The sequence below is a fragment of the Crinia signifera genome, chromosome 4 (genome assembly GCF_055691185.1).
Source record: "Crinia signifera chromosome 4, ASM5569118v1, whole genome shotgun sequence".
NCBI classification, from domain to species: Eukaryota; Metazoa; Chordata; class Amphibia; order Anura; family Myobatrachidae; genus Crinia; species Crinia signifera.
The window spans coordinates 279273509-279300011 of NC_139220.1; the positions used below are offsets into that span (position 1 = coordinate 279273509).

The 26503-nt window shown below is 44.4% G+C and overlaps 1 protein-coding gene and 1 long non-coding RNA gene across 5 annotated transcripts in view; one reads left to right on the forward strand and one right to left on the reverse strand.

The window, feature by feature from the left end:
* The window catches only part of LOC146075466 (uncharacterized), an 18320-nt gene extending 18005 nt beyond the window's left edge, over positions 1-315 (reverse strand). Inside the window, exon 1 of the long non-coding RNA XR_014473576.1 lies at positions 43-315. This is a non-coding gene — a long non-coding RNA (uncharacterized LOC146075466). The remainder of the gene's footprint in view (positions 1-42) is intronic.
* TGOLN2 (trans-golgi network protein 2) lies at positions 120-25853 on the forward strand. Of its 4 annotated transcripts, none has more exons than XM_083184736.1 (5): positions 120-285; positions 12415-12851; positions 12912-13595; positions 15217-15300; positions 20091-25853. In XM_083184736.1, exons 1-5 carry the CDS (start codon positions 135-137, stop codon positions 20094-20096), a joined length of 1362 nt encoding a protein of 453 aa, XP_083040862.1. In that variant the 5' UTR covers positions 120-134; the 3' UTR covers positions 20097-25853. The 4 variants fall into 4 exon arrangements, with proteins under 4 accessions (XP_083040862.1, XP_083040864.1, XP_083040861.1 ...); XM_083184738.1 differs by having other exon boundaries at positions 12415-12731; XM_083184735.1 differs by having other exon boundaries at positions 12415-13595.
* Positions 25854-26503: the final 650 nt, after the last annotated feature.

The following is a 26503-nucleotide window of genomic DNA, read 5'->3' on the forward strand; positions in this document are numbered from 1 at the left end:
ACCCCCGCCAAAACAGCAGTCAGCTAGCGAACATCGTCCCACCTGCCATCTCATACTGCGCCACAAGATGGCAGCAAGTGTGACCGTTGGAGAAGCCGCCATCCCGTTTTCCCCAGTCGCTGAGGTGTAGCAACATGGCTGCTAAGCCATCGCCGGAAGCAGGAAGTGCTGCCGGAAGTGACTGTGAAACTGCTCTGTTGACTCCTCTGGTGATGGCTACTGGTGTGCCGTGCTGTGTGGTGCTCCTTGTGGCGCTACTGGTGTCTGAGCTGTCCCCGGGCGGTGGTGAGAGAGCGCGCAAGCGGCTGCTGCGTACAGCGCGTGGTCAGTTCGGGGGCAGGGATGAGTTGGGGCCGCTGCTGCCTCACTTACGGTTTAGCAGGGTCCTCTTCAACCTGCCCCCAGTATATGATGGCTGCTACCATTACACCAATCACACTACATAGTACATGTCTATAATACGCAGCCTTTATCTAGCCCAGAAATGCGGAACCTTTGGCTCCCTAGCTGTTGTTGAACTACGCAACCCAGAATGCCCTCTAAGAGATTTAGCATGGCCAGATAGCAAAACTGTCGCAGGGCATGCTGGGATTCGTAGTTCAACAACAGCAGAAGGGCCAAATGGTCCCGATTCCTGATCTAGCCCATCATATACCTGTTGTATGAAATAACATGCACTGTCCCCCTTATTATCACATAATATACCAGCCCAGCTTTATATTTGGCACTGATTATTGCATAACCATGTTTAATATGTAATACCGGTTATATTACCCTACTGAGTGTATGGCTTTATTTATAGAACTCGTTTACCATGTTCCTGTACAACAGTGATTGTTAAATTACACTATGTATGGTATAGATCAGGGCTTGACAAATTCCTTTAAATTCTAGGAGCCAGGATCAAAGCGTAGGAGTCAGACCAACTAAAAATAGGGACAGGGCATGCCAAACCTTTACATCATAATGCCCATTACACCTGTCACACACCCATTACGCATTATACAACAGGCCATAATGAGAATATAGTGTGTACACTAAAAATCAAATGTATTTCGGATCATTGTTTCGTTCCCGCTAGTGCGGTTTGTCAAATCAGTCAGTTGTGTAGCTAGATTTAGAAAGGTGCACAAATGATAAACCCTATAAGATACATGTTATGCTCCATATACGGGTGACCTGGGAAGTGTCAGTGAGTAATGAGTACACCTGTGTACCTGCCAGGTAACCTGGGAAGTGTCAGTGACTAATGAGTACACCTGTGTGTCTACTCGGTGACCTGGGAAATGTCAGTGAGTACACTTGTGTACCTTGGAAGTGTGTCCACCTGTGTACCTGCTGGGTGACCTGGAAAGTGTGACAGTACACCTGTGAACCTTTCGGGTGACCTGACCCTATCACCTGTCTGGTCCTGTTATAGAGTAACAGGACCACCATGTGCATGGTCCAGATGTCACAGCTGCTGGTGTGTGCAGCACTATCACTCACCCAATCACCTAGTTGCAGTAGTTCCTGCACTTCAGGGATTGCCGCTGTAGGAGCCCCTGGCTTTGCCGTCACTTGGGCAAGCCTGCCGTAGGCTGTAGTTAAGCTGATAAGGCCAGAGGTGTGCTATTGGCGTACTCTGGTCCTTTCCTCCAGGACCAGGGGCTCTGATCCTGGTCTGGTCTCCCTGCTCCAACAGCAGCTGCCGGGTACATGGTGGCCTCCCAGCCAGAGCTGCAGGGGGTGGCCGGGCTGGGCTGTCTGCCGCGGGGGTGGCCGGGCTGGCTGTCGCGGCCACAAGGGGGGGTGGCCGGGCTGGGCTGGCTATCACGGCCGTGAGCGGGGGTGGCTGGGCTAGCCGCTGGGGTTGTGTGCTCGGGAGGCTGGGCTTGCCGCCAGGGTTGTGTGCGCTAGAGGCCAGGCTGCTGCGGCTGAAGTGCTGGTTCACCATGCCGGCTCCAGTTTTGAAATAGCCGCGGCGGACCTGCTCCGGGTTTTCCACTGCTCTCACCAGATTTTGATTCCTCCCCCAAACAAATCTGGTCGCCCGGAATTGTAGTATAGAACAACGAAAGGGTGCATGTTGGTATCTTCTTAGTAGGATCTTGGACTATCTTAATGGTCTGAAACGACTCAATCTTCTATGACAGGCATGTCCAAACTATGGCCCTCCAGCTGTTGTGAAACTACACATCCCATCATGCCTTGCCACAGTTTGGCTTTTAGGGAATGCTAAAACTATGGCAAAAGCATGCTGGGATGTGTAATTTCATAACAGCTGGAGGGCCACAGTTTGGACATGCCTGTTCTGATGTTGATGTGACTTGAAGGTAGATTCTTCCTTCTGAGACTGTGAATGTATTACAATGAGCACTTTATTTGTGGAAACCTGCTTTGATAAAAGTCTGGTGTGACATAAAAATTGCATGGTACTCTGCAACAAGATATAAGCATTTTAGCAAATATTACATGAAATAAGTTGCATCTACTGAAGTGGAGAGAGCCTACACTTTGGAACATATATGATTTTATGAGAAATGCTTTAGTGCATTAAAAAGGTTGATTGAAGGTCTGTTGTCTTTTATTTGCTGAGTTCCGCTGCCACGTATCTACATATGGTGATCTACAGTGTGCTATTGGGTCTTCGGAGAGTAACAGTAATTTAAGAAGTGCCAGTCGCTGTTATTCTCACTCTCTCTCTGTTTATATATAATTATGCTCTCACAAGCAGGGCCCTCTTCCCTTAGTGTTCCCGCTAGGCTGTTTGACTGCAAAGACGCCACAGCATCGGGCGTGGCTTCCAGTGATCCCGACGCTGTGGCGTCTTTGCAGTCCATGTCGATCTGAAGGAGTGGATCCGAGTGAGCGGTTGTTTGATGAGGTTCCTGCCGGCGACTGATCACCGCCTACGGCTGTTTCCATTCTGACCATCCTGCCGCACTGCCCGTCTACTCCCTGGCAAGCATTGCTGTTTTTACCCTTTAATGTACGTCAGTATTTTATGAGTAAAATTGTGTTATATATATTACTGACTGTGCGCTTCATTTACCTTCTTTTTGTGTGTGTGTGTGTATATATATATATATATATATATATATATATAGGCGACCAGGAACACTGCGTGCACTCCCACGGACTCCCATAAATAAAGCTCAGACACAGGGATGAAGTGCTGACGTTTCGGGATTTAATTCCCGTTTTCAAAGCAAACAATCGGTGCACCGATTGTTTGCTTTGAAAACGGGAATTAAATCCCGAAACGTCAGCACTTCATCCCTGTGTCTGAGCTTTATTTATGGGAGTCCGTGGGAGTGCACGCAGTGTTCCTGGTCTGCTGTATGCTCTTTGTCTGTGAGCACCCCGGCTGCTGTTTACTGGGAGACCTTGGAGTGCCGGTCCCTGGAGAATCTATATATATATATATATATATATATATATATATATATATATATATATATATATATATATATATATTTCTACCCAATAGTGGTATGGCGCCTGATTTTAGAATATTAATGTCCAAATCCAGTTTAAAAGGTCCACATCCAATGAAGCGACAAGATGATATCTTCCGATATTTGTTTATTAGTCTTCACAGGATTATCGAGAATAAAAACCGCATGTAGAGAAATGTGGGATTTCTCTACATGCGGTTTTTATTCTCGATAATCCTGTGAAGACTAATAAACAAATATCGGAAGATATCATCTTGTCACTTCATTGGATGTGGACCTTTTAAACTGGATTTGGACATTAATATTCTAAAATCAGGCGCCATACCACTATTGGGTAGAAATATTGGGTTTTGTCTGTTCCCTACCCCTCAGGGAACAGAGTGGTGAGGCTGCCAAATATTTAAAATCAAATTTGCAAACTACTGTATAGCGCGAGTTGGAATACTGGGGATACATATATATATATATATATATATATATATCTATATCTATATATATATATATATATATATATATATATATATATATATATATATATCTTCCAAAAAAGTATGCTCTCTTCACTTCAGAAGAGGAAACTTATTTCATGTAATATTTGTTAAAATGCTTCCATCTTCATGCAGAGTATCATGAGATGTTTCTGTCACACCAGAAAGATTCCACAATTGAAGTGCTCATAGTAATACATTTCTGTCTCCTTAGGCGGAACCCTACTTTTGCCATTGGTGTTCTGTAAATGCCCATATGACATTCAACAAAGTGCGTTCCACCTCATGCAACACACACATCAGATACACATCCAACTTGTGGTTCCTTACCAGCATACAAACCCAGCCTGGCAGCACCACATCACTTCTAGCTGCCGTTCCATGCATTGAAGCACAAATACCAGAATAGTGTGCATGCTAGCACCCTGCACCTTTCCCAACCTGTGCATTTCTTTCCTGCCTGAGGTGTCGCAATACATACCACACTGTGATAGAGGCAACAAAGCGGGCAGCGACACCCCAGGCAGGAAAGAGAAACTGGTTTGGAAAGGTGCAGGGTGCTAGAATGAACACTACCATAAGAACATGTTGGACTGGTAACCTCATTATCACATCCCAGCAACTGATGTTACCGGTCCAGCACGCTCCTCTGGTATTAAGTTATTCTTGATAAATCCGCCTACTTTCAAAGGCAGTGACAGAAATACCATTCATGAGCCAAGTTAAGGCCCATACACATGTAGCGATTTTGGGCTGTTTTCTAAACGATCTGTCTAGATCGATGAGAAATTAAGCACACCCGGCTCTCCCCATGTTTACACCCCATAGCGATGGTGATGCACGGTCTCAGGCGTCACCATCACCTGCCTAGATTTTTACTGCATGCAGTCAAAATCTACTCAGATCGCCAGTGTTCTCAGCAGCGAACCGGTCAGCACAGATCGCTCAGCACACATCGCTGTTGCATTGCATGTGCATCAACACTGGGCTGAGCGATCTGTGCTTAAGTTCGTCACTCAGTATGGGGCTTCCATCACCCTGTGTATACGGGGCTTTACCTTTTCGATTTTCACAATTGTTTTGCAAGGGAAGACATCCTGACTATATGGGGCTGAATGACTGGCCGACAGGGGGGATCCTGACGGTCAGTATCACAACGTCAGAATCCTGTCTGCCGGTGTTCCAAACGTGGGGGATCCCGACTCACAGGAGCTATTCTCCCTCCTGGGGGTCCACAACCCTGTAGGATTACGGCATCGGGATACTAACCATCGGTATCCCCCTGTCGGACCTCCATATCACTCCCGAGGATACATATATTTTGGAAAAGTGTCACGATTTGTCTAACCTGGACACATTTTATAATGAAGTAACAGAATCACCAAGTGAGTTCATGGTAACACTTTAAAAAGACTGAATTCTGAGGTAATATTTCAAACCTTTACTGTTTTTGGTAATGGCATTAACTTTACTGTTGTGGGCCATTCTATAAAAAGAGTAACAATGTACGGTACTTGTGTAGTTTCACGGCGCCACGTTATGCTACTTTGTCAGCGTTGGCCAGGGATGGGGAACCTTCGGCCCTCCAGCTGTTGTTGAACTACACATCCCAGCATGCCCTGCTACAGTTTTGCTATTTGCTGGGATGTGTAGTTCAACAGCTGGAGGTCCGAAGGTTCCCCATCCCTGGCGTAGGCCAACGGCAGCCCAGCGTAGTGTCCCCATCAGGCAGCGTAGTCACCGTACTGTCCCCGAGAGCTGCAAGCCTAGTGAGCGCCTCTCATACAGCGTGTCTCCCACGAGCTGCAGCTCTGCTCCCGGCGTACCTGGCAAGCCTAGTGAGCATCTCTCATAGAGCGCTGGTAACCGCCATATCCCCATGCGCTTGCGAACGTCACCCGAGAGGTGCTATGGCGGACACCGGAGAAGAGGCGCTCCATCTGCCTGGACGAGCGTCTCATACGCAAGTGCATCTCAGTAATTTGTGCGGCAGGGTACGGCAACCGTGTCCGCTTCCGGGAGACGGTCAGGGTTAGGGGTTACATTTGGTGGGCACAGTAGCGCCTGGAATATCTGGTTTGGGTTTAAGCGGTGTCCGTCACCCATGTGTGAACGGGGGTAAGAAAGTACAACCTTAGCTTAGTGTCCTGGGTCTGTGCTCAGCTAAAGCCGGGCTTTATGGTTTATGTTTTAAAAAAGTTATAACTAAATTGAAGTTGAGGGGAAGAACAGGTCCAAGAGCCTGGTGCTGGTCTCTAATATACAGGGGGGCCCCCTTACTCATTTTGTCCCCCGTACTTTGGGAACCAGGACAGGTCCAAGAGCCCGGTGCTGGTTTCTTGAATATAGGGGAACCTTATTTAAAACATTTTCCCTGGTATCCGAGAAACCAGGACTGTCTCAGAGCCCGGGGCTGGCCATGCTCATTGGGGGACCCCACACCATTTGTTTACATTATTTTTTTATTAATGAAATGAAGATGACACGCCCCCAGGCTTTATTTCAACCCATTATTTAAATTTGAATACTTTTTTTATTCCCCTGAAGTCGCCTAAACACTTTCTGCGAGAGACTTGAAATCTCCCATTATGGGGTCAATCCTATTTGGTGCGGATAATTCACGAGTGCGGATCATCACGGCACTGGTTGCACTTTACGGTGGGTTGAATTCGCTTAAAAGCTCTCACACCTCCATAGGGGTGTGAGCAATATTAAGCGAATTCGGCCCAGCAAAGGGTGTGAGATCGGCCTCATTTGGGGGCCGTTTTTTGCATGAAAACGGCACCTGAATGGCACCTCGCACCTTTTGGACCTAATGGGATGGACCCCTATGAATCTCTGGCACAAATGTATGTGTGGGCCCATTATCTGAGAGATTCAGTTTAAGGGAAATCTCTCATGCTGAATCTCCCATTATGAATCTCTGGCACAAATTACTCCGGATTCAGTACTGAATCCCGGCGGTCGGGATCCCGGCGTTCAGAATCCTGACGCCGGAATCCCGACAGCCGAAATGCAGACAAGGGGGGGGACGTGGATCGCCCCCCCTTGCGGGATCGCTGCGCTCGCCACGCAGCGGGCCCGGTGCCTCGCTACGCTCGGCACACTAATTTATTCTCCCTCCAGGGGTGTCGTGGAATCCAACGGAGGGAGAATGTGTCGGGATTCCGGCGTCGGGATTCTGAACGCCGGGATCCCGACCGCCGGGATTTTAACTGCATCCCATTACTCAGTGTGTAGGGCCCTTAACCATATCATCGTGAGATAATTATTTATAGCTGTTTATTATATTAACCCTACCCTGAGCCTTGAAGGGTGCTATCAATTCCAAGCACTGGCAGAGCAGAAAGACTGCACACTGGTGCCACCTAAAAAGGATTTGCCCCCAGCCTGCAGTGTGTAGACACAGGTGGAGGCAAAAAAATAAATCAGACCCAACATTTTGGTGGGAAAAGGGTAATATTGAGCAAATGCTTGGCCACTGCTGGCCTGCCACTAGGGGGAGCCCACTGACAGCTATTCAGTTACTTTATCACTGCCGGCAGCCTCAGCCTCCTATGGTGGTGACAAATACAAATTTGCATATATATGTGTGTGTGTTGTATCTGTGCTGTGCTTGAAAAAAAAATATTGAAGTCAGAATTGTTGCTAATGGTACTGAGCATTTGTGTGTTTATTAAGTCCAGTGTGTAAATAATTGTGTGTAATTATATGCGTGTGTATATATATTTATATATATATATATATATATGTGTGTATGTATGTATGTATGTATGTGTGTGTGTGTGTGTGTGTGTGTGTATATATATATATATATATATATATATATATATATATACACACACAGCAATCAATCGTGGCACTCTCTGGACTTATCTTGCATGAAACAAAAATAACGGACAAGGAGGTCTCTTATTTGCAGCAACGTTTTAAGCTTTTAATGCTAGTCATCAGCTCAATGCAATACAAATTGTAACTTACCTAAATAGGCACCCCCACCACCGTGACTGGGCCGCCATGCTGCCCTCTCCAGTCTCAGTCCAATGACATCATTGTGACACGCACCAGCCGGCGCCGAATCTCTGAGATTTAGTAGTCATGGCAACCCCTGTAAATACATTTAAAAAAGTGACTATACAAATATGCAAGTAACATAAATAAAAGCATACATTGGGACATGATAATGCTATATGAGGCTACGGAACAGCATATTGGTAATAAATACACTTATGAGACATAAAAGCTTAAATGTAATGAAATTAATGTCGTAGCTGTGTGTGCCCTATAGAGAAAGATGCATAACTTTCTGACAAGTAAGGTCTGGCAAAGGAAAGCTTTGTCCAATCAGGACTATAAACCTAATTATACAATGTTTGACCGGAAAAAAAGTTTTTACAAAAAACAGTTAAAATGGCAGTGTTCATTGAGACCTGACGGATGTACCGTATTCAGCCTATGAATCCATCTGGTTTCGCATTGCAAGAGCAACCTATTGCGGTCACCCCCTCTCAAACTTGATGGTATGTGGTCAATGATTTTATATCTGAGCGTGGACAGACCATGTCCATGTTCCCTAAAATGTCTAGGGACTGGTTGCTCATTCTGGACAATTTTTGCTTTTATTGCCTGTCTTATTGTTGAACCATGGGTTCCCATCCGTTCTTTAAATTGTCTGGTCGTCTACATACAATAGCCCACATGGGCAGCGTATGATGTAGACAACAAACATACTGGAACATGGTAACACATGTCTAATGGGAATTTTTCTCCCCGAGTGGGGATGTGTAAAAAAAAGCTCCCGTTTCCATGAAACTGCACGTTGTGCAGTTAATGCACTTATAGCACCCTGCTTTTTGGTTAAATATGTGCTGTTGGTTTTTGTGCTGAAATTGGAAATGCCATGTCTTACCAGCCAATCTTAAAGATTGCTTTTTCTGCGGAAACTGGGTAAGATTTCAGGATGTGCAAACGATTTTAGTGCACATACTGAAATCTTACCTAGTTTCCGCAGAAACCCAACGGCGTTTTGGGCTGGTGCCCGTCTTCAGGTTACACAAGTGATATATATATTTTACCGTTCAAAAGTTTGAGGTCCACCCAGACAATTTCGTGTTTTACATGAAAACTGACTTTTATTTATCATAATGAATATAAAATATAGTCAAGACACTGGGAAGGTTAAAAATAATAATTTTGTCCTTCCAAACTTTGCTTTTGTCAAAAAATGCTCCCATCACAGCAATGCAGACCTTTGGTATTCTAGCTGTTAATTTGTTGAGGTAATCTGAAGAAATTTCACTCCACGCCTGTATTACCTCCCACAAGTTGGATTGGCTTGATGGGCACTATGCGTCCCATACAACTAAGCTGCTCCCACAACAGCTTAATGGGGTTGAGATCTGGTGACTGCGCTGGCCACTCCATTACAGACAGAAAACCAGCTGCCAGCTTCTTCCCTAAATAGTTGTTGCATAATTTTGAGTTGTGCTTCGGGTCATTGCTCTATTGGAGAAGGAAATTGGCTCCAATGAAGCGCTGTCCACAGGGTATGGCATAACAATGCAAAATGGAGTGATAGCTTTCCTTATGCAAAATCCCTTTTACCTTGTACAAATCTCCCACTTTACCAGCCCCAGACCATCACATTACATTACATCCACCATGCTTTAGAAATGGCGTCAGGCACTCTTCCAGCATTTTTTTTTTCACTTGTTCTGCATCTCACAAACACCTGTGTGATCCAAACATCTCAAACTTCTATTTGTTTGCCCGGAACACTTTTTTCCCAATCTTCCTCTGACCAATGTCTGTGTACTTTTGCCCATATGAATTTTTTCCATTAATTGGCCAGTCTCAAATATGGCTTTTTCTTTGCTATAGAAGGCCAGCACACATCTTCACTGTAGACATTGACACTGGTGTTTTGCGGTACCATTTACAGACGTTTAAAGCTAATACAGTCATTTACCACATTAACAATGTATAGAGTGTATTTCTGATTAATTTAATGTTCATTGAAAAAACTGTGCTTTTTTCAAATATAAGGACATTTCTAAGTGACCCCAAACTTTTGAACGGTAATGTATATATTATTGCTAATTCTAGCACCCTGCCTGGGGTTTCACTACTTTGATGCTACTAGCACAGTCTGGTCTGTACTGAAATAGAGCAAAAAAAGCACACACTCAGTAAAACGCTCCCAATTAACACCATGGGTGAGATTTAATAGGATGAGAGATTCAAAAAGTGAGAGATTTGGTAAGAAATCTCCAGTTTTTTTAAAGCGGCAATCATTTACACTGCAAAATCAAACTGCTTTTGCTGTGTAAATGATTGCCGCTTTAAAAAAAACTGGAGATTTCTTACTAAATCTCTAATTTTCTGAATCTCTCATCCTATTAAATCTCACCCCATGTGTATAGAGAAAATCAAATCGGTTACTATCCCTTTAAGAAGATTTCAGTTCTTATTTTTAATTCCACATATTAAATTTGTGGACAGAACCATGGCTTTATGCAGCCCACAAAGCAAACATATTGACAAGGGGAAATGTAGACCAGACTTTGCTAGAAACACCACAGCAGACAGCAACACCCCAGGCAGGAGGTTCTCCATCTGTTTGACACGCAGGAGTGTCTCAGATGCTCCAGCAATGAGACGCTCCTGCGTCTGAGTATCTGGCGCCGGCGGTGTGAGAGAGGCGCTGAGTAGGCTTGCCGGGGACATAGATGCAGTTCCCAGCAACAGTACAGTAGTTACTTGTGTAGTTTCACGGCGGCAGCCTATGCTGATAACGTAGCCAAGGAAGCTTAAGCGGCCGCCGGAACACTACGCTACTTCTGACTGACTACGCTGGCCGCAGGAACACTACGCTGATTCTGACAGGAACGCTTCGCTGACGGTGCAACTGCCGCCGTGAAAGTACACAAGTACCGAATGAACACACACACACCATATCAACAAGCAATAAATATTTCTTATGTAAGTGGCTTGCATTTATTATCAAACTAATATAGTAATGGTGGAAAAGGTGCCCTACTGTATAATTGTTACTGTGTGGGGGCATAGCACTGCCTTGGTTTAACTGTATATGTTTAATAGGTTTAGATTATACAGCATTTTTCTATTTGGCACATTTCCTTGATTATGCATCTGTATTAATGCTGTAAAATATGTGTACTATTCATATGTATATAAAGAAATATATTCTGATGATAGGCCTCATTCAGAGTCACACACAGTGCCAATGTGCACAAAGCTGAGAGATTATTTGCTGCCTATGACGCATGTGCATGTTACACACAGTGCAGACACAAAGCTTCTGTGGAAAAGTGATGGGTGTTCCCTGGCGGTGACTGGGTGGTGGCTAGTAATGCAGTTATAAAATGTCCCATTCAGTGGGCATGCTATGAGAGAGTGGCAGGCTTTTTCCTGCAAGGAGCTGCATTCTCAGGGCAGTATTCAACGAGGCCAATTTGCCATGTTTCATGGCGAATTTGTGCTGTTTTCACTTTGAAAGGTGATTTTTTTTTTTTTGTGTCAAAGTGAATCACCCTATTCAACGTGCACTTTTCGCCATCTTTGAACAGTGAATGACGGACAATTCGCCATCTGATAGTCTCCGCAATTCGCTGTGGTTTTTCAAATGGTTTTTCAATGTGATTCGCCGTGATTGTATTCAATGATCAGATGGCAAATTGCTTTCTAAGTGATTTTCGCCGTGTGTCACCGTGTAGCAATCGCCATCTTTTTATGGTGAACTGGAATGTGAACTTTTAAAATAAAGGGGTTTTTTTTCTTTCAAATTTGGTGTAAAAAAACTCAGGAATTTTATTCTGTGAAGGGGCATGCTAAATATATATTTAATTTAAAAAAAAAAAAATTATTACACATAACAGCCAGCAGGGGGTCGGGAGCTGAGAGCCGCTCATTATATATTCACTGCTCCCGATCATTACATATGCACGATCGGGAGCAGTGCTAGCGGCTCCTACCCGGTCCCCTGCTGTGTCCCGGGGAGCCCTCCTCCCCCCGCATACATTCTGGAGCAGGCAGGGAGACTTCCATCTCCCTACCTGCCGCCATCCCCCGGCTCCCTTGCGGCATCCACCGCAGGGGTTAAGAATCGCCGTCAGGGGCAGCGAGCCCCTGCGGCATTGAATACTAGGACAGCGAGGGCTCCAGCTCTCCGGAACACAGCGACAGTGCAGCGAATCCTGTTTAGGATTCGCTGCACATGCTGAATTTTGTCATTGAATACTGCCCTCAGACGTACAGCTGCAAGGATGTGGTCAGGCGGAGAACCTGCACTTGCCATAGGGCTGCTGCAATTTTCATTGGTGCAACTGATGGTGGCATATAAGGACATAGGGCCAAATTAAATAAGGTGTGAGAATCAGAAAGTTGGAGATTTTGGGAGAGTTTTCCCATATTTTTCTTTTTAAAGCAATAACATGAATATATAGATCTTTTTTCTTTTTTAACAGCTGTTTCAATTAAAAATGAAATAAATCCGAATCCGGAAGTGGATAAGAGCAAAGCAACACAACTCATAAATCACAGTGAAGAGACAAAGGTGATTGATCTGGACAAGGTTAAGGCGACAGAGACTGCCCCGGACAAGGTTAAGGTGACAGAGACTGCCCCGGACAAGGTTAAGGCGGCAGAGACTGCCCCGGACAAGGTTAAGGCGGCAGAGACTGCCCCGGACAAGGTTAAGGCGACAGAGACTGCCCCGGACAAGGTTAATGCGACAGAGACTGCCCCGGACAAGGTTAAGGCGACAGAGACTGCCTCGGACAAGGTTAAGGTGACAGAGACTGCCCCGGACAAGTTTAAGGCGGGAGAGACTGCCCCGGACAAGGTTAAGGTGACAGAGACTGCCCCGGACAAGGTTAAGGCGACAGAGACTGCCCCGGACAAGGTTAAGGCGGGAGAGACTGCCCCGGACAAGGTTAAGGCGGGAGAGACTGCCCCGGGCAAGGTTAAGGCGGGAGAGACTGCCCCGGGCAAGGATAAGGCGGTAGAGACTGCCCCGGGCAAGGATAAGGCGGTAGAGACTGCCCCGGGCAAGGATAAGAAGGCAGAGACTGCCCCGGGCAAGGACAAGGCGGCAGTGACTGCCCCGGGCAAGGACAAGGCGGTAGAGACTGCCCCGGGCAAGGACAAGGCGGTAGAGACTGCCCCGGGCAAGGACAAGGCGGTAGAGACTGCCCCGGGCAAGGACAAGGCGGTAGAGACTGCCCCGGGCAAGGACAAGGCGGTAGAGACTGCCCCGGGCAAGGACAAGGCGGTAGAGACTGCCCCGGGCAAGGACAAGGCGGTAGAGACTGCGCCGGGCAAGGGAGAGATTACAAACCAGGAGAATAATGCCGAAGAAGTGGATGAGATGGACAATGAGGATCCGTTTTACAAGAAAGATGAGGATGAGCAGCAGAATGAGGGTGCAGAAGACATAGAAGGAAATGATGTGAATGCTGAAAATAATTTGGACATTGGTGATTTAGAGGACAAACAATCATCAAGCCAGAAAGAAAATTATCCCTTTGAAAATAAAGATAAAACTGCCCTGCAGGAAGAATCAGAGAGCAGCCATTTCTTTGCCTATCTTGTGACCTCTGCTATCCTGGTTGCTGTGCTGTACATCGGTTATCACAACAAACGCAAGGTAAGTTAGAAGTTGCATTTTTACATATTATTATTGTTAATTTACAGTTGCTTCCACACTAACCTATTCTCAAATAGCACCTGGCGTGGGGCACCATAGATTATGCCCCATAAATCTCACCACCCAGTTTTGTATGACTGTATGCCTTATTTTCATCACTATTGCAACAAAATGATAACACACAAGTAGGGTGGCCAATCCCAGAATCAGCCTTAAAATTGCCGGGATTTCAGTCCCGGGATTAGACCGTGAATGCGCAGTCTAATGCCAGGCAGCATCCGAACATCCGCTCGGACGCTGCCTGGCATCTCCCGTCCACAGCTGTGCGGCTCTGCGCAACCTGATGTGGTCAGATGTAACGCTGCACCGCCTCGCTGTCTTCCGCAACACCCGTCCACCCAGCTACCTGCGGCGCCACACCGCACCGATCTCCCTGTCGCACAGCACGCCCGGCTTCCGGCCGCACCAGCCAATGTATATATTTTCTGGGCGGCCAGGGCATTTATTTTTTAGGGAAGCCAATCCCGGGATTGGCTTTCCTACACACAAGTACTCAATCTAACCTTTCAGTGCACTATGGGAGTGATCCTGTAAGGCTTGGTAAGCATTGAAAATTGCTGCTTACCAAGTGCTGAAACCCCGACACGCCGTTTTCGCTAATGCCGATTCCACCACAAAACAGTAAAATTGCAAGGTCAAAAATGCCTGTGATTGAATACTGAAAGGCGAATCTTTGCCGTTTTTATCAACTGGTGAAAAACTCATCCAAGTTTCAATACGCCCTTAAGTTTTAGGCCTACTTTTCTGTTGAAGACCTGTGGAAGGGAATGGTGAAGGTCAATCCTTTGAACCAAAAAGTCGGGGTAGGACAGGACTCAGGGACTCTTTTGCTTGAGTAGTAGAGTCCCTGGCGGGCATTCTATTGCATGACCTGGAACATTTCTTCATTAAACCTATGCATTACATTTTTCTAGAAATTTTCATATTGCTGTCTCAGCAACAGTATTCAAAAGTCATTTTAACGTGAATTTTGATACAATTCTGCTCGATGTGACCTTCCTAAAGCTGAGTACACAGTTGGCACACAGTTATGGTTCCTTTGTAGGCGACACGTACTGTCGCTGTAGATTTAATAAATTGTTACAATTTCTGGACTCTTTTCGCAGATCATCGCTTTTGCACTTGAATGAAAGCGCTCGAGAAATGGCAGGGGAGTTCAAGGGAAATCTTAAGATCACAGATCAGTGCAGTGCAGTGGTTCCCAACCCTGGTCCTCAAGGACCTCCAACACTGCACTTTTCCAGGTCACCCGGCAGGTGCACTCATTATTCAGGCACATTTTAAAAGATCCACAGGTGGAGCTAATTATGTCACCTGTGATTCTGTGTGGAGACCTGGAAAACGTGCACTGTTGGGGGTACTTGAGGAACTTGGGAACCACTGTTCTAGTGTGTGGCCAGCTTTAAAAGTTTCTGTTCTTAAAACTAAACCATGCAGACTGTGATGTGACCTTCCTAAAGCTGAGTACACAGTTGGTACACAGTTATGGTTCCTTTGTAGGCGACACGTACTGTCGCTGTAGATTTAATGAATTGTTACAATTTCTGGACTCTTTTCGCAGATCATCGCTTTTGCACTTGAAGGAAAGCGCTCGAGAAATGGCAGACGGCCAAATGCAGGGGATTACCAGAGACTGGAGCACAAGGTGAGAGATCTGTAAATCGATGGGCGGTATTAAGGATTCTTCTTGGGCTGCAATAGATTTAATTATTACCAATTTGCTAACTACAATGGTATTAACCATATAATCGGCTTCAGGCGAGCTTTATAGTCAAAAGTTGCTAACACCAGACATACAGACAAGCTCTAATGTAATATGCACAGGACATTACATTATGCAATCCAGGCTTTATTTCCCCATTCAATTAAACTGAAACCCAGGTAGTATTTGGCTGGTCTTTAATGGTACTAATGTCTTATTAGGGGATGCGGTCATTTGGTCTACAGCATGATGGTCGACACCATTAGGTCGACATGGGAAAAGGTGGAAAGGTCGTTAGTTTGACAGGTCATTAGTTCAACAGGCAAAAGGTCGAAATGGGGTTTTTCACTGTTATTTGAGCCGACATGTGCCTACAGGCGGGATTTCATGCCCTACCATCCACTAGGGCGTGGTGCCGATCATAGCGAGGCACCGTGCCCGACGCATTGCGAGGGGATGCGGTGCACGTTAAACTGTGTCCACGTCGACTGTGTTGACATTCAGGCCAAAAAACTGTGAAAAACCCCATGTCGACCTAGACATTGTGGAACTAATGACCTTTCGACCTTTTCTTATGTTGACCTTTTCCCATGTCAACCTAATGGTGTGGACTTAATGACTGTCGACCATCATGCTGTAGACCATGGGTCTTCAACCTGTGGCCCTCCAGATGTTGTGAAACTACATGTTCCAACATGCATTGCCACATTTTTTTCCTATAAGAGCATGCCAAAACTGTCAGGGCATGCTGGGACATGTAGTTCTACAACATCTGGAGGGCCACAGGTTGAAGACATGTACTGTAGACCAAATTAGCTGGTAGAGTGGCATGTCACATAGCCATTGACAAATCCTCCCTGGTTGCTACAGTGATAGGGTCTGGTCACAGTGCCTTGAAAAGTTACTTTGTGCTCAACAATATTACCGCTTTTCCACTGACATATAAATTCCGGGTTTTGCACATGAACACGCACCTACTCAGGGTTTTTGTCTGCGGAAACGGGTACAAGATAAAAATCACGGATAAAGTGACCTGGGATTTCTACCTGGGAACCAAGCAGGGTGTTTAGCGAGTAAAACCTGGGTAACTAGCCATGGAAATGACTCTTACCTGAGATTTTTGACCCAATCAGGAAAGGCTGGCAATTGCACAGCTAGCCGCCGATGCCCAGGGCTGCCTGACGCTGACCTCCACTGCCCGCTTCCCACCTGCTGGTCCCCGCTGATCCCCTCCCGATCACAAGCTTGTTTAGAAAGTGTCCCTACATCCCTCCACGTGTAGCAAGCCCACGCTTCATGCTGGTTAAATCTAATAATTGCTGGTGTCAGGGTCAGTGTTGTCACCAGAGAACACTGGCCCTGAACGATTGCTCTATGGTACAGCGATGTGTGCCGAGCGTTCTAGCATCACTCAGAACGCAAATGTAGAGTGACCAGCCAATCAGCTCCTAGCTGCTATGTCACAGGCTGTGTTTGAAAAATGACAGGTAGGAGTTGATTGGCTGGTGCGTTAATAGGCCGTTTGCAATTGCGATCCGATGCACGATCTTCAGCTGGATCTTTTGATCTTACCTGCTGCAGGGAAGAGCAGAAGATGCAGCTAAAGATCTTTGGGACTCAGGTACTTGGGTCTTTGTACGTTCGAGTTGAGGGCACTCGGATTCAGATGCATGGATATCAGTGCACTTGGGCACGTTCGCGCGGCTGGATAATTGGGAGTTGGTGAGCTTGGTGCGTTCAGGCGCTCTGGTGAGAGGGAAATTTCTGGAATCTTAAGATAAATCTTTGTCATAATGTACTCTGCATGAAATCTTTTGTCCAGGACTGACGGGGAGTTCAAGGGAAATCTTAAGATCACAGATCTTCTAGTGCAGTGGTTCCCAACCCTGGTCCTCAAGGACCCCCAACACTGCACTTTTCCAGGTCACCCAGCAGGTGCACTCATTATTCAGGTACATTTTAAAAGATCCACAGGTGGAGCTAATTATGGGGCAGATGTATTAAGCCTGGAGAAGAGATAAACTGGAGATAAAGTGGCAGGAGATAACGTACCAACCCATAAACTCCCAACTGTCATATATCAAACACAGCTGATTGGCTGGTGCATTATCTCCTTCCACTTTATCTCCAGTTTATCTCTTCAACAGGCTTATTACATTTTCCCCCATGTCACCTGTGATTCTGTGTGGAGACCTGGAAAACGTGCACTGTTGGGGGTACTTGAGGACCAGGGTTGGGAACCACTGTTCTAGTGTGTGGCCAGCTTAACAATTTCTGTTCTTAAAACTAAACCATGCAGGCTGTGATGTGACCTTCCTAAAGCTGAGTACACATTTGGCAATCTAGCGCTTGTGCAGCTGGCGATTGGTATATTGGCTGGACCATTGGCTTGTATGTATAGCTGATATAGATGGTATAGGCGTTCTTCAGACATATCAGGTCGGTCCTACCGCATGGCAATGGAAATATATCATGCAGATATATATCGCTACATCTACCTGCCTGTATGTGTGTGTATGGGCAACCCGCCGACCACATGACGTATTGGCCGCATAATCCAAGTATGAGGTCACGAATGAGCAGGGGTATTCAACTAGCCAGACACATCTGGTGGATGACTGGTACCTGTGTATACACAAGGGGGCAGATGTATTAAGCCTTAACAAGAGATAAATACAAGGGTGATAAATGTCCAGCCAATCAGCTCCTAACTGTCATTTTCAAACACAGACCATAACGTGGCAGTTATGGGCTGTATGGATGGATGTTTATAGATCTTTATCACCCTTGCGTTTATCTGTTTTGGGGGCAGACGTATTAAACCTAGTGAAGAGAGAAAGTGTAACTGTAAGGTGATAACGCACCAGCCATTCAGCTGTGTTTGAAAATGACAGTTAAGAGTTGATTGGCTGGTGTGTTTTCACCTTCCACTGTATCTATTCACCAGGCTTAATACATCTGCCCCAAGGTATGTTTGTGCATAAACCCTTCTAATTGTTAATCTGTCGGGGTCAGAAGGATGGCTGATCAGGTGGCCAAGTGTGCACCCAGCCTAACACCAAAGTGCATGTTGGGAGCTGAATTCTTTGTAGCCTTTTAACTCACAAATAATGATTTGAAATTTTTCTTTGTGAGTGTGTATATGGGCAGTATTCAATGAGAATTTTGACGATGTGCAGCGAATCCTAAACAGGATTCGCTGCACATTCGCCACTGCCCGCCGCGTTCCGGATCCTCGCCGGCTCCAGTATTCAACGAGTCAGGGGCTCACTGCCGCAGGGAGCCTGAGGACGGCAGCAGGCAGGGAGATGGAAGTCTCCCTGCCTGCCCCAGAACGTTTGTGGGGGGGAGGTGGGCTCCCTGGGAGCCAGGCAGCACAGGCTGCCCCCCGGGACAGCCAACAGGGGACCGGGTATTCACTACACCCGATCGTGCATATGTAATGATCGGGTGCAGTGACTATATGAATATCTAATGAGCGGCTCGGCTCCCGGCCCCCTGCTGGCTGCTCTGTGTAAAAAAATATATATATTTTTTTTTAAATTAAATATATATTCATGTGCTTACAGCACATGAATAAAAATAGCATGCCCCTCCTCAGAATAAAATTCCTGATTTTTTGACACCAAATGTAAAAAACAAAACACTTTATTTTAAAAGTTCACATTCCACTTCACCATAAAAAGATAGCGATTGCTACTCGGTGAATAATGGCGATAAAAACCTTGAAATGTATTCACCATCTGGTTATTGAATAGGGTGATTCACCGTTTTAGTCAAAAAAATCGCCTTACAGCACGAAAATAGCACAAAATTGCCATAAAACATGGCGAAACAGCCTCATTGAATACTGCCCTATGTCATAAGTATGTTTCATCTATGATTACTTTCAAAATAAATTAATTTAATAATTATTTTAATTGTGTGAATACTTCTTACAGTTAGTATCCTTTTTTTTTGTCTTAAGGGGCCTACACACGGAGTGACTGTGCTGAGCGATGCAAGATCTTTCAGCACACAGCGATGTGTCAGCGCTGTGTGCTGAGCGAACTGCCAGGGCCAGTGTTCTCCGGTGAGTACACTGGCCCTGACTGGTGACCTATCTAGCTTTGATCTTAAGCGCCCGGCGATATCGACCCGCATGGCTATCGCTTCTACACACAGAGCGATGCAGGAACATATTCTAATCGATCTAGTCAGATTAAGCCGCTTAGAAAATGGGCTGAAATCGCCCTGTGTGTAGGCTCCATAGAAGTTATTATCTGATGGATGGTCTGCTACTTGCAATCAATATAATTAAGTGATTATGGTTGGTATTCAATCCCTGCCGCTATTTCCGATGGGGTAAATAGCGGCGGGTGTCTATTAAATGCCCAACAGCATTGAAGAGGCAGATCGACAGAACGGGTCTGACTTTAAAAGCTGTCAGGCTCGTTTTGCCGATAACAGCTGTGAATTGTCGCGATCACGGCCGAATCTAGACAACCCACTGCCGTTTACACGGACACACCCCTTTTTCATCGATCGGCAGGGGGGGGGGTCATTGAATCCCGCCTGGCCATATGCTATCGAGCAAAATGAAAATGGCCCAGGGTCACGGCTGTCGGGACGGATCGACAGTCCTGACCCGGGATTGAATACCCCCCTTATTCTTCTGTTAAAAGGGATTTGCATATCATAAAGTGGTTTGATTTTTATTTATTTTGCTTTAACGCCTATATTTTGTTTTTCAGATTTGAGCCACCTTTTTGCTCCTGCCCTGATGCTGCCACCTGGGAAGCTAAGCGGACTGTGTTCTTCCCCACTATTGTTGGCGAATTGAACACTTTGTCCGCACGTCACCTACTTTACCTGCACGTCCACACTTACATCTGTATTCGGGAAGAAATGTTTATTGGGTCACAGTTAAACTATATTTGCACATGTACAAATCTCTTGTTATATCCGTCTGACCACAAACGGATGTTCTGTAAAAAAAAAATAACATGGCGTATGGAGTAATAATGTGTTCAAAAATTGTCATTTTATAGTTTATTCTATAAAAATAGAAATACAGTAAAAATAGTATTATGGGTGTGAGGATTTTCTAGTGTAGAAGGTTAAATGGTCTTACATAGAAATTCAATAAGGTATAGTGAAAGCATAAGTCCGTCTTCTGACTATCTACAGCGCTTCTAATTGCAGAGTATCTTATTTGTTGTAAAACTTCTTATTTAACTTCTGCTGGATACGCAATATAAAGGGCCCCATACATCAGCAATGAATTGTGACAATTTTCAGATATGGAGATGATTGCCACAATTAATTTTAGATGTGTGGGCTCCCCCTTTTGGCAATCCCAACCAAAATCGCCAATCGATTGCTTAATCAGGTTTTTAAACATGTTTAATAATCTGGTATTATCTGCAGATCTTTTTATATGTGTGGGCATTCCCAATTCGTCTTCTTCATCTATTTACATTATGAACAGCAATCGATTGGGCAATTTCCAGATATGAAGATGCAATCTTTAGATGGAAAAATCTGCCGATCACTGAAATAAATCTGTAATGTGTGGGCAAAGTCAGATAGATTGTAAAATCCATTTATCTGGCCAAAAAAATCCCTGTATCTGGAAATCCATAAATTGTGATTGCTGATGTATGGGGCCCTTAAGATTCTGTCCAGTCTTACTGTTTGGTGCGAAAATCCGATACGGTTTGGGAGCAAGTGACAATTTCCCATTTCCTCCCAAACACTGGAAAACAGACATGGACGTTAACCCTTTGAGTTAACCCTTTAAGTGCCAACATCTCTGAGAGATGTGCAAAATATCGGCTAAAAATGCCAGCGTCACTCACATTTGTTATATAAATGCAAATAAAAAATGTTGTGTAAAAAAAAAAAAATAGATATTTCCTATATAAGGTAAACCTTACAGGTCTTTATGATGAATACAACTGTTTGCTTGGTAATTTTCAGACCTATTTTGACAAATTCCCTTGTTGTTGTTTTTTTTTACTAATTTATCCAAATTACTATTTTTGTTCATTTTTCAGCATATGGGTGCAAATGCACAATTGTCATATGTTCCCATAGAGGACCATATTTTTTTTCTCCAACCAGAAAGATTGGATAGATAATCTTATAGTATGTTTACAGCTTTATATTCTAGTTCTAGCAAGGTTTATTGTAGAACAAATCAAGCACATCCATTTGTCTGCTCTGCGTCGACTGTTTATGTGTTCTGTAAATTAAGCCTAGTGAAACATTTTTTTTTTTTTAAATGTACCCAACATATCCCCAATGCAGGTAGTATGGAGGATATAAAGAATATATCACTAGGCGCTTTGGTACGAGTGTGCTTGGCCTAGCAGCAATCAGAAAAAAGGGATAGTCAGTCCCAATACAATCTAGTGAGAAAATAGGAAGAGGTGTGACTGCGCTGTATTGAAGTATATTTAAAAAAAGGATATTTGTATATATAAATAAAAATTTGATCAGGTGTGTCAACACAATTGAGACACAATAAAAAGCATATAATGCGACCAATGAGAATAAAATAATATAATAGTCACCCACAAATTGGCCAGAGGTAAGTCCGTATAGGAACGGATCGTTCGGTTTTTCCACTTTTTTGAAATACCCGATGTTTGGGGATCGATAGGTTAGAGATTTAGGCCTTGTTTGCAATCCACTTTTTTGTATTCCACTTGTATGGGGATATTGCCTCCAAAGAGCAACTTGTAATGGTGTGTACACACGTTAGATGTGCCTTAAGATCCTATCCACGATCTGATCAGATAGGATCGTGGATAGGATCTTAAGGCACATCCGATTTGCATCCTATCTTGACTATATAGTGCAGATCTGCACTATATAGACAAGGCAGCTAAGACTTTCTGGCTTCCGATACGTGAACGCGCATCGGGATCGGATCGGGATCGCAAGGGTTAAAACCCTTGCGATCTGCATCCGATGCCGATCCGATGTTGACTATATCGTCAACATCGAAAAGGAAATCGGACCGTGTGTACACAGCATAAGTCCTCATCCACGAATTTGTATCAGGCTTTTTAGGAGGTGGCGTGCCTCCAGATAGACGATTCGCCTCACAGTAGAGATGGAGGTAGCAAGGTATCCTTTAGGAGTTCACTCCAGATTGGGAAGGTGGATGCCCAAACAAGGTGAAAAAAGTGGGATTCCTGTTCCAAATAGGGATCGGGCAGTCCTCTGGTTGGGTGCAGATATTAAGGGCAGTATTCAATGAAAATATTCTCCGTGCATGGCGAGCGTTTTTTTTTCGCTCGCCGTGTTTTTGCGGAGATTCTCCATGTTTGGAGATTCTCCACCACGGCACTTTAGATAGTATTCAATGTGACTGAGACTCGCCGCCCCTCACGCGAGTCTCAGCCAATCCAGCGAATGAGGTGACGCTGCAGGGAGCCTGAGGACAGCGGCAGGCAGGGAGATGGAAGTCTCCCTGCCTGCCCCAGAACAAATTGTGGGGGATAGGTGGGCTCCCCGGGAGCCAGGCAGCACAGGCTGCCCCCCCGGGGGGTGCCAGCAGGGGACCGTGTATTCACTGCTCCCGATCATGCATATGTAATGATCGGGTGCAGTGAATATATGAATATCTATTGAGCGGCTCGGCTCCCGGCCCCCTGCTGGCTGCTCTGTGTAAAAATATATATATATTTATTTTTAAATTAAATATATATTCATGTGCTATAAGCACATGAATAAAAATAGCATGCCCCTTCACAGAATAAAATACCTGATTTTTTTACACCAAAATTAAAACAAAAAAACTTTTATTTTAAAAGTTCACATTCCACTTCTCCATGAAAAAATGGAGAATTGCTACACGGAGAGACACGGCGAAAATCACTTAGAAAGACGGCGAGAAGTGCACGTTGAATAGGGTTGCTCGCTTTTTGAGAGCAAAAGTCTCTGTCCAACGCGAGAAAAGCACAAACTCGCCATAAAACACAGAGAATTTTTCTCATTGAATACTGCCCTAAAAAGGGTGTCTGGATAGCGGGCTAACACCTGCGCGTTTCGCTGCAGCAAAACGCGTAGGTGTTAGCCCGCTATCCAGACACAATCTAATCCAGATCAATATCTAATTTGTTACACACCTGATCAAATTTTTATTTATATATATACAAATATCCTTTTTTTAAATATACTTCCATACAGCGCAGTCACACCTCTTCCTATTGTCTCATATATCCCCAATGCAGATTAAACAAACTATAAAATAGTTATAGATTTATTATTTTTATTTTATATAAAAAAAAATTTTTTTAGCTTTTTTTAAAATCTAATCTCTCTTCCAGAGCGGATTTCTTTTTTTTCTTTTTTTTTTCTTCAAGTTATGGTACACCAAAACGGGTAACCACAGTGCAGATTACCGATGAACTACAACTGCCATGGGGCTTAGCTGTTGGCCAGACTGAGCATCATTGGAGATGTAGTTCAGGATGTAGCCACACTCTGCTAGGCCTGGCACAGTGGGGGAGGATAGCAGCTTATTTTAGGACCCTTTCTTGCACTATGTACAAAGACATTGGTACACATATTCCTGTTCGTTATGTGGTATTTTCTAGCATGGGGCTTCTTGCGCTAAGTAGCTATTTTAGGATTTTAGTGGCTGTTTTGTAATGTAGCTCTCCGCTTTTAACATGGATGTAACCTGTTTAAAATGTGACTTGGGGGTATGTCAAGCAACGAAAATATAGATACGAAAATGTATGTCCGGTTGTGAAACAAATCACTGATTATTAGTAACTGGGCAGGATTTTTGGATATCCCTGTGTAGTAAGAAGTGATCATAAATAACAATGTTATCCCATAAAGGTGACCTAGGATTGCAGTATGGACACAATTACTTAACCCTTTCAGGTTCAACATCCAGTCAGGCTCAACAGCCCTAGCGCGCTAGTAGCAGATCCAATGGTGAGCCACTTTAAAATAAGATCATTAACATCGTTCAACATTCACTGTAGGCCATTTTTTAATTTAAAAAAAATAATGAATTACAATTAATTTAAACCAGACTGAATTGAAAAAAAAAAAAAAAAACCACAATTGGACTGCAAAGGGTTAAATGATATGTGCTGATCAAAGCTGGACAATTCCTGGGTATACACAGCAATAACTTAACAATTGCTTATTTTTAAACTTTTTGTTATAATGCATTCTAATACCCCTTTTACACCACCTTGGGCCCTAGGTCAGGGTTCGTTGCTAAAGTGATCTTACAGAATAACCTAGTTCTTGTGCGCCACTATTTCAACCCAGTTAGCTTGCAGATGCTAACATGGGAGCTACCTGGGTTACTGGGCAGTGCAACGGGTACCGGGTTCCCAGTTTAGCCCTGTGATGAGCCAGCTCATTGGCACTGGGATATCATGTCACCTCCGAGCGCTGACTCAGGAGAAGCCCCAGCAATATCCCTGGTCCAGGCTGCAGTGTGAACAGGTTCTGAATTTCCTGTGACATGACTTGATACCCAATTTTTAGTGACACAGGCTGGACCTGGGAAAGCACTTAAATGATTGTACCCTTTAATCAGTTCCTGCACGCCGGACTGGGGTGTAAATTTAATTTAGCCCTTGGTGTGAGGTTAAAATAGAGACTAGCAGAAAGCAGTCACATACAGTAAAATGACATATTGCACTGCCAGAAATACCCTCAATTATAATTTTTTTCCCTATTAATAATGTTGTTAATATCTGGGTAGTATTATTATGTTTATCATTTTGTTGATTTAGTGTCAAATAAATATTGCACGATTAGCACATCACTATTATCCCCTTTGGGCTATGGCATTGCTTTTTTTATTATTTTTTAACTTATTGCAGATTTAATATATGAGCTAATATGGTAGATATGTGCTTAGGGTATTGAGGATACTCTGTCGGTGCACTGAAGTGTTGTCTATTCTTGACCATGTGTGGGTGACTGGCTCAGATTGGCGCAGCGATATTAAGCCTGGTGAAGAGATAAAGTGGAAGGTGATAAAGCACCTAGCCAGTCAGCTGTGTTTTAAAAGTGATAGTTGGGAGTTGATTGGCGGGTGCCAGGCTTAATACCTCTGCTCCATTAAGAGAAGAGAGTGCATTGTAGGTTTACAGGGTGTGACCACACCATTGTACCACCCATGTGTATGCTGTGCAAAGATAAACTTCTGTGGTCAGTTTTTTAACTCAAAAGTAGCTAAAATTAAGAAATTGTTTGGGCGCAGTGTCATAATAAATCATATTACATAAACGCGGTGAGGACACGTTTGAAAGTTACCAATCAATTTTTATTTTTCAGAAAATGCGTCATGTGGAAAGTGTCACTGTACTGAGCCATGCCATTAGGTGGTGGTTGGGGAGTAATGAGGGTACAAGCGGTAACGGTGTGATTAATAATGCTTGAACCTTTTATTGAAAGATTAAATAATGGAAATGCTATTATTTTTGTAATTTGTATGATTTAAATAAATCTGATGAATTTGCACCTTTTGAGGTTTGTCTCTTTATTCAGTTCTACTCCTATCAGGGCTGTCCCGAGCCTAATTTATTTTATGTAAGCAAACATATTTTAGCACCCCCTCATGTCGATATTGTGGGCGGAGCAAAGATTTAGGGTGTGGCCACATAATAGAGTACCAATTCACATTACACCAAGCGGTAGTGGCACTTAGACACACTGCGCCAGTATTACGCACACCTAATGCCCATTACACATTGTGCCACACACCTTAATGCCCATTACACATTGTGCCACACACCTTAATGCCCATTACACATTGTGCCACACACCTTAATGCCCATTACACATTGTGCCACACACACTGGGATGCCCATTGCACATTGTGCCACACACACTGGGATGCCCATTGCACATTGTGCCACACACACTTGGATGCACATTGTGCCACACACACTGGGATACCCATTGCACATTGTGCCACACACACTGGGATGTCCATTGCACATTGTGCCACACACACACTGTAGTGCCCATTGCACATTGTGCCACACACACTGTAGTGCCCATTGCACATTGTGCCACACACACTGTAGTTCCCATTGCACAATGTGCCACACACACTGTAGTGCACATTGTGCCACACACACTGTAGTGCACATTGTGCCACACACACTGTAGT